Source organism: Electrophorus electricus, chromosome 22, assembly GCF_041902795.1.
Source record: "Electrophorus electricus isolate QZ-2024a chromosome 22, ASM4190279v1, whole genome shotgun sequence".
Taxonomy (NCBI): Eukaryota; Metazoa; Chordata; class Actinopteri; order Gymnotiformes; family Gymnotidae; genus Electrophorus; species Electrophorus electricus.
In genome coordinates this window covers 5241816-5259310 of record NC_137518.1, presented here as the reverse complement: position 1 = coordinate 5259310, position 17495 = coordinate 5241816, and the positions used below count along the sequence as shown (strand labels likewise).

General features: G+C 37.6%; 2 protein-coding genes across 2 annotated transcripts; one reads left to right on the top strand and one right to left on the bottom strand.

The window, feature by feature from the left end:
* Positions 1–97: 97 nt before the first annotated feature.
* rpl32 (ribosomal protein L32) lies at positions 98–2744 on the bottom strand. Its single transcript, XM_027020181.2, has 4 exons — positions 2644–2744; positions 1891–1991; positions 1491–1672; positions 98–269 (listed from the first exon to the last, which is right to left on the bottom strand). Exons 2-4 carry the CDS (start codon positions 1984–1986, stop codon positions 140–142), a joined length of 408 nt encoding a protein of 135 aa, XP_026875982.1. The 5' UTR covers positions 1987–1991; positions 2644–2744; the 3' UTR covers positions 98–139.
* Positions 2745–7645: 4901 nt separating this feature from the next.
* LOC113583737 (protein SSUH2 homolog) lies at positions 7646–17258 on the top strand. Its single transcript, XM_027020217.3, has 12 exons — positions 7646–7904; positions 8550–8630; positions 8889–8958; positions 11718–11847; positions 12235–12295; positions 12377–12498; positions 13229–13291; positions 14114–14196; positions 14674–14766; positions 15055–15160; positions 15357–15464; positions 15609–17258. Exons 1-12 carry the CDS (start codon positions 7883–7885, stop codon positions 15747–15749), a joined length of 1080 nt encoding a protein of 359 aa, XP_026876018.1. The 5' UTR covers positions 7646–7882; the 3' UTR covers positions 15750–17258.
* The last annotated feature ends 237 nt before the right edge of the window (positions 17259–17495 follow it).

The following is a 17495-nucleotide window of genomic DNA, read 5'->3' as shown; positions in this document are numbered from 1 at the left end:
ACAGAACACTAATTTAAAATCCTTCCAGAACATAGCATCCCACGACAGATCCTATATACAGACCATCAGGGAGGAATCATGAAATCCAGTCACTGTATTTAACATATTTCACTTTATTGTAAATACACCAAAAGCCAGATTATTCGTTCTCCTCGCTGCGCAATCTTGCGTTGGGGTTCGTGACCTTAATAGCCAGCTGAGCCGCCCGCTCCACGATCAGCTTCCTGTTCTTTGAGGAGACGTTATGGGCAATTTCGGCACAGTAGCTCCTGTAGACGTAAAAATTTGATTAGTGCTTTGCAGTTTAAAACAGAACTCCAACTCTTTGCTACAAGTAGCATTGCCTTTTCATGAGAAAACATTAATGCTATTTAGGAAACATTTGATATGGACAAAAAAACAAACAAACAAAAAAACCAGCATACTGCAATATTACTGAAAGCAAAACAACAAAGCTGCCCAAGATGCTAGAATGCACTGACTTGTCTACAATGTTCAAAACATTAAAATCCTGAGCATTCAGAGAACCTCTGCTATCTACTTGTTGCAGATTAGCTTCCACCCCTAGGCTACGGAAAGAGCCAGAGATGGAATGGGCATCTCCTCTGCTGCACTCTCTCTCCATACTCAATACCTGGCATGAACATATTGGATTCAGCAGGTAATCCATGGAGATGGGCAGCTCAAGACTAAGCAAAGCAATTTAGAATCTATATTAAATGGTACATCATGGCAAGTATACTAAATATCTTAAGGCCTCAATGTTGGAGTGTGTGAACAAATGTACACCACAAGAGTCACTCAGCATCATGTTTATAGAAATGGCACCAAAACCATTACTTCCAAAAAGTGTTTTGCTTTTGCTTGGCAGCTTTGTTCAACTACCTTGCAAAATGAGCCTTCACACCCACTTAGGTTCAGAAAGCCTCTTTGTAGCCAAAGTCCTTTATACAGGTGAATGATTTATATACACAAAATAAAACCTGTACTCATTTAAATGCAAGGGGGACAGACTGCATTTCACAGCCTGAAAGCATTTCATAACTTGATCATAGTATTTGTGTATGACAATATGATGTTTAAATCAAATATGCTTAAAACTTTCATTTTTGTTTTACTAAAGTTACTGGTATTTTCAGAACTGCAAAGAAACTGCAGTCCATTTCTCTCACACTGTACATTACAAATCCAGGGCCTCACTTCCTGAAAGTTACAAATCAAAAAAATCAACTTTTTACACAGCTGCCAAATGAATGTTTACTAGCAACACTAGTCAATAAGCCTTTCTGCTGATATAAAATCATAACGTTTGAGCTTTCCCATGAAAAGCCCTTTACTGTGAACAAAGTAATTATGTCTCCATGGTGCCCCCCTCCCCCTAATGCCAAGAGAGGATGGCACCAGTCATGACTGGCTCAGCTGAGTAACAAATGTGCCATCCCTCAGTGGTTTCTACTCAAGCCTCAGTATGAGCTACAACAAACTCTTACTTGTTACTCATCAAAAGGACTTCAAGTTCCTTGACATTGTGGACCAGGAACTTCTTGAACCCAGTGGGCAGCATGTGTTTGGTCTTCTTGTTGCTACCATAACCAATGTTTGGCATCAGCATCTGTCCTTTGAAGCGCCTGCGGACCCTGTTATCAATACCTCTCGGTTTCCGCCAGTTTTTCTGCAAAAAGAGTTCAACTGTAATTTTAGGGATGCACATTGAAGGTTTTGCCTCATGCCCAGAGTATTTACATCAAAGTATTGTCAATATTTAGATGAATGCAATTGATCAGATGCCTTACAGTAAAATGACAGGTCATTAAAAGTAATAAAACAGAGCCCATTAGTCACGTTTATTCATTTGACAGAAGTAGAATGTAAACGCAAGACAACATTTACCTTGATCTTAACATAGCGGTCTGATTGATGCCTAATAAACTTCTTGGTCCTTTTCTTCACGATATTCGGTTTGGTAAGGGGTCTGAGGACCGCCATGATGGCTATAAGCAATACAAGGTAATGTGTGAAAAAAATTGACAAAAACAAAAAAACCCGGCATGCCCCGTTTTCCCTATAGTCAGCTAAGCTACATGGACTTGCCACCTAAAAATGGTTAGCTAGCTACAATTCGGGAGGAAGCTACGTAACCACGTTCATATTTACAGCTTGCTGTAAGGCTTAAAATTACATTTCTTAAACAATCAATGGATTACACCAGCAAACTAGGTACAGATAGGACATAAAGCCACCTTTAAAATTTGTGTGCCGTTAGCTAGCTAACTGGCCATGAGCCAGTAACCTGTAACTTCAACATGGTTGGCTAGCATGAACGAACTTAGCTAGCTTCTGGCTTGACTCGCAATATTCTGGGCGAGTACTTTTAAAATGAAAATATGAGTGACTTCAACCAGCTTGCAGAATAAATTCCTGAAGATAAATGTACAGAAGTGAAACATTTTTATTTAAATGAGATAAGCTACATTCAATGCTGCAGCACACGTCGACCAGCAATAAATTTGTCATTAAAAACGTTCGAAATGTCAAAATATGACATGTTTTCTCACCAAATAACATTTATGTGTAAAAATATGCATCAGTCAGCTCACAAAAGTGTGACAATGAAAGGATGAAAATAGATTTCGTTCCACTCACCTTTGGGTCTGCCTTCACGAAAAGACAGTCCAAGAGAAGAGAAGGAAATACCCCGTGGAACCCTGGGAAATCGACAACAACACACCGGAAGTTGGTCCAGAATGCTTATAGGGCCGGCTTCTTGAGGCACTCAAGTGTATTAGCATATTATACGTCGCAAAAAAAAATTGTTTTCCTTCCCTTTTCATTACTAATTGTAATTAAATGTTAAATATTAAATCTACTGTTTATATTTATAATATAACTAAAACAAAATTAAAATGTAAATATTATCTCCACATTTTTCAGTTAGACTCCCTAAAATAAAAAAAGATCATAAAATATTCTAAGAATAATATATTATATATTCTAACGTAATGTTTCACTGTTAATTTAAATAAATTAAGATCTGGTAAATACATACACACATTAATATGATGATATAGTCAGGTATCCACAAGGAATTATAATCTTTAACCAATAACAGGGTCCCTACCAATATTAGTAATCATTTTAACCATACAGCAATTAAAACTTTTGAACTATTAAAACTAACCCTAACCCAATCACAGGAGTTAACTGAATTATAAGAGAAATGGAAAAACAACACAACCAAACTAACAAAATTAACTAATATAGCCTACACAGGAAACACAGCAGATTTAGTAAATCTTACATAATTTGAAAGAATAATTTCTCTGTCACTCCATCCTCCCCTTCAAGGAGTGACATTCTCTTTCATAATTCCTTCACCTCCAGGGAGCATCCCTGTGCATGACACTTTACACGTCTCTCCACACACAACTACCCTTTCCATCAAGGCCACACCCATGCCCCTCATGAGGGTTCCTCAAACTGGGCTTCACTGTCCCCTCACCACATCAACCTTCTTGAGGCACTCAAGTGTATTAGCATATTATACGTAGCAAAAAAAAATTTGTTTTCCTTCCCTTTTCATTACTAATTGTAATTAAATGTTAAATATTAAATCTACTGTTTATATTTATAATATAACTAAAACAAAATTAAAATGTAAATATTATCTCCACATTTTTCAGTTAGACTCCCTAAAATAAAAAAAGATCATAAAATATTCTAAGAATAATATATTATATATTCTAACGTAATGTTTCACTGTTAATTTAAATAAATTAAGATCTGGTAAATACATACACACATTAATATGATGATATAGTCAGGTATCCACAAGGAATTATAATCCTTAACCAATAACAGGGTCCCTACCAATATTAGTAATCATTTTAACCATACAGCAATTAAAACTTTTGAACTATTAAAACTAACCCTAACCCAATCACAGGAGTTAACTGAATTATAAGAGAAATGGAAAAACAACACAACCAAACTAACAAAATTAACTAATATAGCCTACACAGGAAACACAGCAGATTTAGTAAATCTTACATAATTTGAAAGAATAATTTCTCTGTCACTCCATCCTCCCCTTCAAGGAGTGACATTCTCTTTCATAATTCCTTCACCTCCAGGGAGCATCCCTGTGCATGACACTTTACACGTCTCTCCACACACAACTACCCTTTCCATCAAGGCCACACCCATGCCCCTTATGAGGGTTCCTCAAACTGGGCTTCACTGTCCCCTCACCACATCAACCTGTGACACACTCCCAATGTGCTCACCACCATTGCACTTCTGACACCTTGTGTAATGAAGGTTAAAGGCAGCATCCCTACCTGGTGGCTTGAACCCAGGACTAAGTTAAACATGAGGTGTGACCACCGTACCAAAGAGCCAGCTTCTTGGCACAGCAGCCAGAGCACCCATTTAACCTTCCTAAGTGACAGTATCCATCACAGTGGTGTTGTGGAGGGATGGGTTATTTTGTGTAATATGAAATATAGCTGGCGCCAAACCTACTTCAGCACAGATACTATACTACTAGCTAAAAGCAAGAAACTTTCTCTTGTTTTCAATGAATGTTGGGAGCCTCAGAGACACAACCAATAGGAAAACTTGTTTGTTTGGTTCTTTTTGTCAGGTAACTATAGATCACACTTAATTTTTCTTTAGGAAACACACTCAGGAAAAGAAAATGTTACATTTTTGTTGAACCAGTGAGCAGATCAAAGGTTCTTTAGCCATGGCTCCTGCAGCAGGAGTTACTATCTTCTTGTCCAGTGTTGGAGGAATTATTCCCCAATGGCCAGTTTGGGAAGGATATATACCACGTTTAAGTGAGCAAAGGTTACTTTATTCAACCATCCTGACTGGAGAGACAAGCTGTGAGATCAGCAGGCAGCACTTCTCCAGCACACACACACACACACACACACACACACACACACACCCATCCATCCCTTTATAACCACATAATGTACCACCATTTAGTTCCCGTTTCTCTCAGACAGGAAGACAATAGCAGTTACCGGTCTGCTGCAAAATAAGCACTGTTGCAAAGTTGTTTCTGAGAAATATATCTACTATATCTATTATAGTACTAATCACTCACATGCCCTATAACTCTTTTGTTTCTTGATGTCATTATTCTAGTCACATGGTATTACTATAATTTCTTGTTATAGAGCTTAGTCAAAGTCAAAATAATATAAATTTATTAAATATATACATTTATGATTAAGATTTTATACCACACACTTTGATACTAAGGAGCTTTACAAATGTTTGACTGCAAGTAGATAAAGCAATAAGGATGTAGTTACATCTGCAAAGATGACCAACACATGAATAGTTCATAAACAATAGACATGTGCCAGTGGATAGCTTGCAGCGTCGGTAGGTTTATATGTAGCAACATAAGCAAAAGTGAGAGCTAGAGAGTAACCACAGACCTGTGGGCTCTCTTAGAAACTGCATTCTACCCATATCATCATTTCAAACCCATGTGAACATGAAGTGGCTGGTTGACAGCGTAATCATCTCAGGTTACCAGAAATTCTATGACTGGTGGTGTCAGGTGCTGCACCTTTATATACAAGAAGCTAACCAAAAGCTTGAGTAAATAAGAATGTTTTTAACCTAGATTTAAAGATTGGAAGTCCTGAATTAAAGCTGGAGGTTATTCCATAATTGAATGGCTTTATAGGGGAAGGCTCTTCCTTAATCATACTAATTCTGGGAACTAAAAGAAACCCTGCATTTTGAGAACACAGTAGGCATGGCAGGTTATAGTAGCCAATGGGTTCACTCACATACTGTGGGGCCATCTTTCTAACTCTCGTAAAAAGAGTCTGGCTGGTGTATTTTGAAAAAAGAAAATGCTTTATTTAATGTTTATAAGTGCATCCATTTAAAAGACCATTACAATAATACAATCTTGATTAAATAAAAGCATGAACCAATTTCTCTGCATCTGAACAGGAAAGCATATGCCTCAATTTAACAATATTGCTCAATCTAGTAACATTACATAGGCATGTGTCAAATGAGAAATTAGAATCAGTAATGACAAGTAGGGTTTTGTCAAAAGGTTCTGGCAATCAGTAGAATATTGGGCAATGTTTTACGTCACGTCACCCCTTCTTCCGAAGAAGAGAATTAATTGCCATCCAGCTTTTGTTAACTTTACACAAACTTCAAATATTATTACAGTTTTTATCAGGTGCTAAACTGCATTCCAAATACAGTATTGTGCAAAAGTCTTAGGCCACCATTAGATTTGTTGTTTTGGCAAGGGTATAATGATCATAATATAATTATTTCTCAGTTTATTGGTTTAGAATACAACCAGAAAATACAGGAAATTTGTATGCAGTATTAAAAAAACAGGAAACAAAATCAGAAAAACAGCTTCTAGGCTACAGTAGCAAGTATTTAGTGTGACCTCCCTTTACACTCAAGCAATAGCAGGAAAGACTTACAGACTTACAAAGATTTACAGACTTTTGCACAGTACTGTAAATATGAGCAACCAGGAAATATTTTTGAACAGTGAACACTTTCTCATTGCTTAAACATTGGTCCCCATTCCTAATGTAAAACAGATTGTTTGCTAACACAAAAATCACATGAAAGTGTTTGACCAAGCAAACCACAATACAGTGACTGACATTGCCCATCCAAATACACACAGCATAAGACTTCCAGGGCTGGAAATTTTTCCAGATTGCATTGCCAAGAAAAAGTTTCTTTGCAATACTGATAAACACAGGGTAGATCAGGTAGAATAAAACAAATGGCAAACCTTTGTCTTGTATTTCGTATCATATTGCGGTATTTTTGGATATTTGATATTTTGTGTTTGGGTATGCACCTGTTTTGCAGTAATAATTACCCTAAATACAGTACTAATCACCAAATTATGAATCATGAGAACCTGTGCCTTGTTGTCCTCGTTTGTTCTCTCCTCTATTTAAAGCCCACAGGTGTGCTCCTCCGGTGCTGTGCATTGCTTGCCTGTGCCAGGCTGAAGGCTATGCCTTGAGATAGCTACTGTGCTTTGAGTAGTTTCTGCTAGTGTATTTTGTATACTTTGTAGCCAGCGTGATTATGTGCACTTTCGTTGTATAATTCTGTTAATACAGAATAAAGACACTCCTTTGTTTTGCACTTGAGACTTCCCTCCCTCCCAGGGCCACAGTAAAATTTCTTGCCACCTAATAACCTATAATTATTTATGTTGATAAAATAAGATCAACCTCTTCCATCAACTATGTATCCATACTATATAAAACCTCGACACAAGTCTTTAAGTATTTGGAGCAGGAACTAAATCCACCTGCCCCTAATACTGCCGCAAGTGCCAGTGTCAGTGATGAGCTTGCCAACGTACATTCAACACTGCAAACCACATTTTCAGCTTGTGATAATACAACAGGTGAGATTTTCTTAATAAGTGATTATGTTCATTATAAATCATAAGATGCCTCATGAATTATGTCATATCCGGAGTTGAGAGCAACAGTCAGAGAATATAGTATCGCGGTTATGCCCCGCAGAATACACGCCCCATTTGATGGGGGATTGTTAAAAAATCCAAGAGCAACTTTGGTATGTCCTAAAGTCTCAGTTATCAAGTTTAAATTATACAGACAAATAAGAAGCTTCTAAGTAAAGAAATGGTAACATTTTTTCCCTTTGGAGAGCGAGCAAGAGCGAGCCATTTGAGAATGGAGACGATTAATCAAACGTTATAGGTTGGAGAGCAGAAGGGGTGGAGTCCCACAGTAATATAATCTGCTCAAAGGCGAATTCTTTCGCAAACTGCAAAGCATAAAGAAAGAAAAGTAGAACAACAAAGCAGATTCTCCCTACATTTATAATGGCTTATCCAGTCAACCAAGGTAAGTTTCATAACCGTTATCGTTTCTCATTTATGCATGCATCTGATTTTATTCGTTTGCAGAAACTGAAATCCTATCCAACACCCTCGCGTAGACTGCGCTTATGTTGGATATATTGAAATATTTTCTCTAATTAAATGTGTGGCATGTGTGGTTTTGTGAACAAGATTCGTTTCTAATCGTGATTGAATTACTTTAATATGAAGCACCGTGTTGTTGTATCCAAAGGTTCACGTGAAGCCGATGCAAACATTTTAATAAAGTAAAAGAATAGTCAACATTTTTTCGGTATATTTGTCTCAGTATATTTATTTGTTTTTATTTTATGCTGTTGTTAAACATGCTCCCGTAATACAATAAAACAATGATCATCACTATATTTTGCGTTTCGCGTTTACCGTTGTATGGAAAGGCTGACAAAAGCAGTCTTAAGTACCCCTGTGAATGTTTTACGCCCTCTGTCCTAGATACTATTCTGAGTTTTTTAAAAAAACGAAACAAACAACAAAATAATTATATTTATTATTTCTATTTAGCTATCGAGCGCTTGATTGATCATCTACCTTGTAATTCTAATTTCATATCGTAAGATTGCCTTATCAAAGCAGTCCGTGATTGTGTCATATGTTTTTCTTATTTTTCTAGCTATGTATCCACCAGCGTTTGGAATGCAAGCCCCACCTACCTCTTTTCCTGGATACGAGGGTCTTGTACCCGGAGTTAGCGGTAAGAGGTGGGGTCGGGGAGTGGGCCTTTAATAATAAAATGAATGTTTGAGCACGTAGACTAAACAGCGGTTTTAAACTATTCTGTTAATGTTCTAAATCATAAAACCTAATGTACTAAAACTATCAAAGCTAATGTTATGAAAAAAAAATCAGTTTTCCCAATTTGAGTTGGCTCAAATTAAGGTGACTTTATTTGTTTGTTTTTAGTGTTTGTATGAGCGCGTTTTGTAAATCGGTACTCTTACGTTATGGTTAGGTGGATTTCTCCCTCCTCCCCCTCCACAAGTCTTGCCCACTCCAGTACACACAACCCAGCAAGACTGGAGGTAAGGCCCATTCCCGTGTTATACCTGCGCAAACTGAACATTTTTACCTATGACGTGCAAGGCGTACTTCGGAATAGTGAAGATGTTTTGGTGTGAAGTACCACCTATCTGTGTATAAGCTATAGCATAAGCTATACTAACTTAAAAGATTCAAAAGTAAGAAAGCTTCTGTTTAATGTCTCTGAAGTAAGCATAAAACACTAAGCTATGTCTTGAAAACTCGAAGAAACAAGAAAATCGAGTGCTTATAAGAACAGAAGCAAAATTTGGTTACAACAAAATCAACAATTTACTTTTAGAATGTTTCTGAAACAAGGCACTATGGACAGGTGAGATGAAATATCAATAAGTGTCTACCAGCACAAGGACGTTTAAGTGAATGAAAAAAGTAGGCTAGCTAATAAATGTGCAGTAGTTGTGGTTTTAATTAGCTTACATTTATTAAAATGCAGTGAAATTCGAATAGACGTTGTTAAACTACACTGTAAATGACTGCAACATCCAGAGATGCAGGCAAAATTTTTGTGGCATCAACAATATGCAGACCTGCAATTTTGGGTAATGGGCCGCTTCTAAGTCTGCATCATTGCAGTTATCAGTAAGGTCAGAAAGAGGGCACGCCAACATAAGAAATGCACATGCAGGACTTCAGGGCCACAAGTGCACCATTTGAGACTGTGCCATAATGTGTTCCTTCTAGTGGGCTCCTTGAGTTGACCTGAACCCTCTAGGGTTTTTAGTTGTATGTCAGGGGAAGGTTAGCTAGTTTATATGCGGGGATTGGTGTAATGACGAATAACATTGGGAGAATGAAGGGATAATATAAAAAAACACTGCTAACAAGAATGGCAGCTAAACTAGTTAAGCTAGGACAGGTCACTCACAACAATAGTCCCTCCTTTCTGACCTCTAGGCATGTTTGTAAAGTTAACTAGGAAAAAGAATAAAGGCCAAATGATTCCTTGGAAGATGTATTTTTCAAACGATAGAATGCCTTGGTGTGTGGGAGTGTGGTTTGTCAGATAATGATAATTATTATTGCTATTTTTTTTATGAAGGAAATGAATATAGAAAATAGAATGAGATTCAGTTTTAACTTTGACTACAGATAAAACATCTATACAAAAATACACTACCTGGCCAAAAAAGGTCACCACCTGGATTTAACTAAACAAATAGGTAAGAGCCTCCCATTGGATAATGACTGCATGGATGATTGTTTCAGCTGGCAACAAGTTATTTAACCCTAACTGATGCAGTGAGTAGCTTCTCATTTGTTAAACAACCATGTTGAAAGATACATCCTGTAGTCGTGGAAAATATGCAGAAAAAAACATCTAAGGAGATTGCTGAAACTACTAAAACGGGTTATGAACTGTCCAACACATTATTAAAAAATGGAAGGACAGTGGGGAAACATCATCTTCGAGGAAGGAATGTGGTCGGAAAAAAATCTTGAATGATCATGATCGGCGATCACTTAAACGTGTGGTAAAATCAAATTGTAGAAAAACAATACTCAGGGATATGTTTATTAGTGAAAGTAACAGCATTTCCACACATACAATGCAAAGGGAACTCAAGGGATTGGGACTAAACAGTTGTGTAGCCTTAAGAAAACCACTGCTCAGTGAGGGTAACTGGCAAAAATGGCTTCAATTTGCTAGGGAGCATAAAGATTGGACTCTGGAGCAATGGAAGAAGGTCATGTGGTCTGATGAGTCCACCCGTCATGCCAAGTGCCTACCATACAAGCCTGTGGGGCTATGATCTGGGGTTGCTGCAGTTGGTCAGGTCTAGGTTCAGCAATGTTATGTGCTCAAAGAATGAGGTTAGCTGACTACCTGAATATACTGAACGACCAGGTTAGTCCATCAGTGGATTTTTTTCTTCCCTCATGGGAAGCATGGGCATATTCCAAGTTGACCATGCCAGGATTCAATGGGCTCAAATTGTGAAAGAGTGGTTTAGGGAGCATGAGACATCATTTTCACACATGGAGTGGCCACCACAGAGTCCAGACCTGAACCCCATTGAGAATCTTTGGGATGTGCTGGAGAAGACTGCGCAGTGGTCTAAATCTCCCATCATCAATACAAGATATTGGGGAAAAATTAATGCAACTCTGGACAGAAATAAATGTTGTGACATTGCAGAAGCTTCTGGAAACAATGCCACAGCAAATGTGTGTTGTAATCAAAGCTAAAGGCGGTCCAATAAAATATTAGAGTGTGACCTTTTTTTTGGCCAAGCAGTGTATATAAAACATTGTTTTAACAATACAGCTCCTGAAGACTAATTTTGCTTGTTCCCTATATGATCATCAAAGGATACACACTTCATTCAAAGAAAAGGAATGCTAATTTAGTCTTATAACTTATTGAAATAGAGAATGAAGTGATAAACCCCTCAGATTAAATAAGGACTCATACAGCTTGTTTTGGTGTATCCAAAAAAACAAACTTTGGAAAATGGCAATGTAAAGGTGCTATTATTCAGTAATGCAGGCATATAATAAATACTAACTTATATGCTTCTTTATATGTGTCTCAACACCTAAACAAAATATTAACTTTTTCAGTTCTCCAAGTACATCAAAGTTGATGTGTCATGTATAATGTTTATAATGTGTATAAAGTTTGTGGGATGGGGAAGTGAAGGGAAGAAGGTTGTTTTAATTGTCTCATTTTCACTCTGCATTGTTTTTATGGTTTCTTGAAGTGTGAGGGAGTCCAGTGTCTTTTGGTTCTTCTCTCTAGCATTCCTAGGCTCTCTGAGGAAGCTGCCAGAGAAGCTTTCACCAGCTTTGTGGACTCTCATTGCTGTTATTCTTCTGAGCCAGTGAAAGATGGAGTGATTACCAGCATGGAACAATTCAACACCTTCCGTGTAATTCTCACACACACACACACACACACACACACACACACACACACACACACACACACACACACACACAAATATATCGTTGCTAAAAAGCTGCATTAGATACAGTGGCTTAGTAGTGCCCTCTAACCCTTCTCTTTGACAGAGAATAAGCGTGATGGTGCTTGCATAATACAATGTTACACTGCTGCTGCAGTAGCTGCAGGGTAAACTTTAAGGGATGGTGCACAATGTTGTAGGGTCCTTCCATAGGACACAAATGTAAAGCAAACAAACAAACAAACAAATAAAGACCATCATAATTTTTAGTCTCTCCCCTTTCACCCCCTCCCACTTTCTACCTTTTGTTAAGATAAACACGTGTGTGCCATTTATCCCCATCTTCCACAGTATCGACTGGAGACCTTCACAGAGTCCCGGAAAACTGAATGGGCCACGAAGCCTTATGAAGGTAATGATTATTCTGGAATATTCTTTGTGGAATGCTTCCAGGTCTTATTCTCCTTAATGCTGTGAATGTGTTTGGCAAAAGGTGAGACGATGAACCCTTTCACACAGCCGCCTCCTGGTCCATGGGAAATGCCAGTTAAGGCCCCCGTCATGTTTAAAGACCATGTTCAGGAACTTGAAATCCCTAACTCACAGTCGATCAAGGTAAGTACTACTAAAAGGGCTGCATTTTAATAATCAACAGTCTTGCATCACAGTTAAAGTCTACATTCCTAATAATCAGTCCTGGTCCTTGAAACCAAAGCTGATCCAGGTTTTTGTAATCACTGAGTAGATAAATCATGTAATTGGCTTCTGTGTCAGCACGTGTCTCCTAGATAAATGCTAGGTTGCAAATCAGCATAAAACATCTCTTCAGGGACAAAGATTGAATATTGTGAGCAGTGGCTGGCTGGGTGGGTGGGGGGAGGAGGCATGTCTACAGGTAAAATGTCTTACATAAACGAGTATATGAGATTTTTTCATAGCTTTTTTTTTTTCAAATAGTTAGAACAAAACAGGTTGAACTTCAAATGTGACTACAGATCTGTGATTACCATGGTTATTCCTTGCTAACACTTATGCAGTGCTATTACTATACAAATCATGTGCATAAAATACTTCCAGTTTAAAATATGTACTCGGAGGCTATCTGTCTCGTAATACTAATCAAATTCTGTACATCATTAACTTGTAGCATTCTCTCTAGCTGTGGAAACTGACATAGATAGGCATACACAAATTGAGATGATCTCATTATTCCACTTTACAAAGCAACTATGGCAAAAAAAAATGCTGTTTTTTGAGGAAAAATAATATCGCAAAAATATGCTTATTATTTTTAATACAGCTAAAATAAATTGGTATTTACTTATTCTTTGAATTTCTTTCATAGCCCTGTGACACATGCTCAGCCTCAGGAAGAGTTAAATGCAATAAATGTAGTGGCACGGGGTCTGTAAGTGATTCTAAATTTTATTCTTTATTGTATGTCCATTGGAAATATGCAACTACCAGCACAGAATTATGAGAAATGTTGAGCTTATGCTTATATATATATATATATATATATATATATATATATATATATATATATATATATATATATATATATATATATATATATATATATATATATATATATATATATATATATAATGTATATATAATGTATGTATATGTTTGTTAACTGAATGACAAATAAGTGTAACATTGCTGCTGGCCCAAGTGCTGCAGGACGCACAGACTCCCTTGACAATGTGAAACATTTAATGACATTAAACATGTACAAGAAGGGTGGCACTCACACAACACTGACGGAAAACATGACTGTACAATTAATGTTAAACATAGAACACTGATACATTAATATATGATTACACTAAACAACGTTATGGATATAATAATCAGGATTGACACAGATGTAGCGACAATGATCAACAAAGGGAGTACACACGGACAGGGGTTTAAATAGACACAAGACATTAACATTAAACCCTGTGCACGTCTGTGCAATCCTGGGGGGGCATGGTTACAACACAAACACAGTACATGTGGATCCCCCTGCACGCGGCGGGTCCTACCATGTGACTTATGAGGCAGGAGCAGTCCGTGACAATAAGACAAAGAAATGATGTTTTAATACATGGAATCAACCATTTTAATATTTATACATTGAACACACACACACACACACACACACACACACACACATATATACATATATATATATAAAAATATTCCATGCTTTGGAATTAACCCTTGCAATGTGTGAATGCAGATAACGTGCTCGACATGCAGGGGTGCTGGGAAGGACTCCGCAGAGGACAGATGCAATTCATGCAATGGCACAGGGAAACAGAAGTACGTTGACATGCTTGCATGCATAAAGGACATCCGGGTGCTGAATGGATGGGGGAAATGGGGGGCTTTGCTGGTTTATCAAGGTTGTCAGTGCATCAGTGTATGAGTGAGTCATGGTTCTTGTGCCTGTTACATGTTGCATCACATGACCATGGTTTCTTGATATCCGCCGATAATGAGCACAGTTGAACACGATGAGCAAGTGTGCAAGATTTAAGTTCAATATTGTGATGGTTTACATTTTGAGGTCATATAGAAGCAAATCATTCTTTGTAATTGTCCTGTCATTCTGTGGGTCTCCATATAGGAAGATAAGCTCACATACATGCACTGCAGCTCTCATAAACCTTGCAGTGTTCTGTAAAACACAGTGAGTTTGATGCAAGCAATAGCTCGTCAGTTCACCCCAATCTGACACCATCACCACCACCCCTGACCCCTAACTCTACCCCAAACTCTATCCTTTGGCCTTTCCAGGTGTTCCGACTGTTCCGGTCAGGGAACTGAGGAATGTGGGACCTGTAAAGGGAAACGGCAGCTTCTCTCATACATCAAGCTTATGGTGCAATGGTAGCTCGCTTTCATTTTAATCTCCAACCCCCAAATTATTTCAGTCACGCATGCCATTTAGCACCCTTTAAAGTCTAGGGACCTCCTGGTAGGTCCAAACCTTTATTCCTCACTCTTGTACTTTTCAGCTCAGTTTAAATGCAGCCGAACACCATTCATATTATTTAAAATTAATTATTGTAATAACTGAGTAATATGCTTTAAGATTAATAGCTAAAGAATTTAAGTTAAAAACCAATGCACCTTTTGCTGAAATAGGATTTGTCAAACCTGCACTGTTCACTCCAGGAAAAACAATGTGGAAGATTTTATTGTGGAGCAGTCAAGTGGTTTGGATGTAGCGAATTTGGGAGAGGTTTCTGGAAAGCCACTCTTCAAAGATGCCCTGCAAATGGTTAGCGAATATAAACTGCTCCAACTATTATTAAATAATAGAACTGATTACTGTTTGAGTCTGTGACTATATAAGATATTAGTTCATGTGAATACTGAATTCAGTGTCCCTTAAATTTTACATGACAACTTGTGCTTACATAATGTGATGGCATCACACATCTGCATTCTTCTTATTATTGTTCTTGTTGTTACAGGTATATCCAATGACTGGTTTCCCACATCCTGGTGTGGCTGAAGCCTCTGAAAAAATGGTCATGGAGCATCGCAGCAAATATTCACAGTCTGGTCGTATCATGCAACAGGTAGATGCCATGTTTGCAATTCATTCGTGATCAATGACACAGGAGCCTTTGTGACTGAACTGATTGAAGCACGTTCCTCTTCCAGGAAAGTCCTTAATCACCCATGTTAGAACTAATTCTGAATATTTAATCTCTGTGTTCCAGCAACAAAGCATCGAACTAATTCCCATCTCCAAGGTGAACTACCAGTGGAAAGGAAAACAGTATTTCTACTTTGTCTACGGTACTGAGTCAAAAGTGAAGGCAGACGACTATCCTGCCACGTGTTGCTGCATTATACTGTAAAAACCTGTACTATACACCCCATAAGCATAAATACCAGGGGATGTGACAGTCACCTGACTTCATTTTTAAAACTGCTTTTATATAAGAAAAAATAATAGATGGCCAAGTGGCACAACAGAAAAGTGTTCAGTGTTCACTGGTTCCAGGAGTCCTGGGATGGCTTTACTTCCCTGTCATTCACTGCTACACTAGCCAATTGTGGATGTTTGTGGGATTTGCTGGCCATACCTTCCACTTTTGGTAGTTGACAGGGGGAGGGTGGGAATTGGCATAACGATGAAATTGGAAGAAAAATGGCAGAAAATTGGACAAAAAGATAAAATATAAACCAAAGCTTGACCCGACTTCGATTTGAAGATGCATAAATCAAGACTAGACATGGACTTGCAGTGTACGACATGGTAAAGTCTCAATCTTCGGTCGCCTCCTTTTAGAATTGCTTCCTGCTAATGTGTTAACTAGAATCTGCAGCTCATTACTGGTTATGTAGATGTTGTTGGCATACAACTTTCAGAAATCTTGATATGCCCATGTGATGGCTTGGCCTGTCTGACTGCACCTAACTTACATGGTACCTTGACACTAAAGACATCACTTGAGACTTGGAGGTAAAGAATGGAGACTTGCATTGTGTGCTTTATTCCTACCACTGTTTAAAAAATGCAGCCTTTATTACCTCTATTTTGGCATTTCTATGATATTATAACTGGAACAATTAGATTAAAAAATTAGTCAGGTCTTTAACATGTTTACTGAATTATGATTATGCTATGCATTTGAAAAGGAATTAGCATTAGTATTAATGTAATTAAGATGGTAAAAGTGTGATTTTTACTAACTTGCATGCACTCAGTTTTAAAGTTGGCTAAACATCTACTAAATGATGAAAGATAACATTTGCATGTTATATGGCACATGCCTTACCACTGCATAGTTACAGTAGAGGAACTACATATTTTTGTTGTAAGCACCTGTGCAGAAGGGCTTGTACTGAGCTATTATATTATCTATATATTTGTATGTATATGAAAACCTGTGGTGACAACTATATATATACTTTGGCTCTATGGGGGCCTGTGGTCGTATACGTTTCTATATGTTAACCTGTGGAGACATCTATATGTATAAGAATACCTGTTCAAGTGTATGTTGTCTACATGAAAACCTGTTGAGACATCTATATGTACACTTTAGCTCTATGAGGGCCTTTGGAGGTATATGTTACCTATATGAAAACTTGGAGATGTGGAGATGTTTGTGTGTGTGTGTGTGTGTGTTATTATGGGTGTATGTACACTGTATCTGTATCAAAACCCGTAGATGTTAATGCATATCTTCCATCTGTAGTATTGGGCGGTGGTGGGGGGTGGGGGTGGCAGTCATCGTGGTGGGATTCTAAAAAGAAATCAATTTTGCTAATAGTTGATTTATTTTTCTGAATAATGCCAGGGAGGCAAATGACTATCAGACATCTACATGCATAAAATAAACTTAACATTAAAAGTGGAATCTCCATTTCCATTGTTTTCTTTCCTTTAAAGGGGCAATGATGAATGTTACATTAAATCATTAATCTAGACAATATAGAAATATTCATGAGTAGTCAGAGTCATATTTAGGAAGACTAAAATGTTCCTATGCAGGCTTGCATTATAGTATTATACGTTCTGTAGTAATTAATTAGGAATTAGTAACCTAAAGATTCTAATTTTCCGTTTTCATTCCATTGCCATTGTTAGCGTTTTA

What these genes read in the sequence shown, in the direction of transcription:
- rpl32 (XM_027020181.2), bottom strand. Translation starts at nt 1,986, where the DNA reads ATGGCGGTCCTCAGACCCCTTACCAAACCGAATATCGTGAAGAAAAGG. An exon ending in ACCGCTATGTTAAGATCAAG is followed by an intron (nt 1,673 to 1,890) that starts GTAAATGTTGTC and finishes CTCTTTTTGCAG; the next exon opens with AAAAACTGGCGGAAACCGAG. An exon ending in GTCCTTTTGATGAGTAACAA is followed by an intron (nt 270 to 1,490) that starts GTAAGAGTTTGT and finishes TTACGTCTACAG; the next exon opens with GAGCTACTGTGCCGAAATTG.
- LOC113583737 (XM_027020217.3), top strand. Translation starts at nt 7,883, where the DNA reads ATGGCTTATCCAGTCAACCAAG. An exon ending in GGCTTATCCAGTCAACCAAG is followed by an intron (nt 7,905 to 8,549) that starts GTAAGTTTCATA and finishes TTATTTTTCTAG; the next exon opens with CTATGTATCCACCAGCGTTT. An exon ending in TCAAAGATGCCCTGCAAATG is followed by an intron (nt 15,161 to 15,356) that starts GTTAGCGAATAT and finishes TTGTTGTTACAG; the next exon opens with GTATATCCAATGACTGGTTT.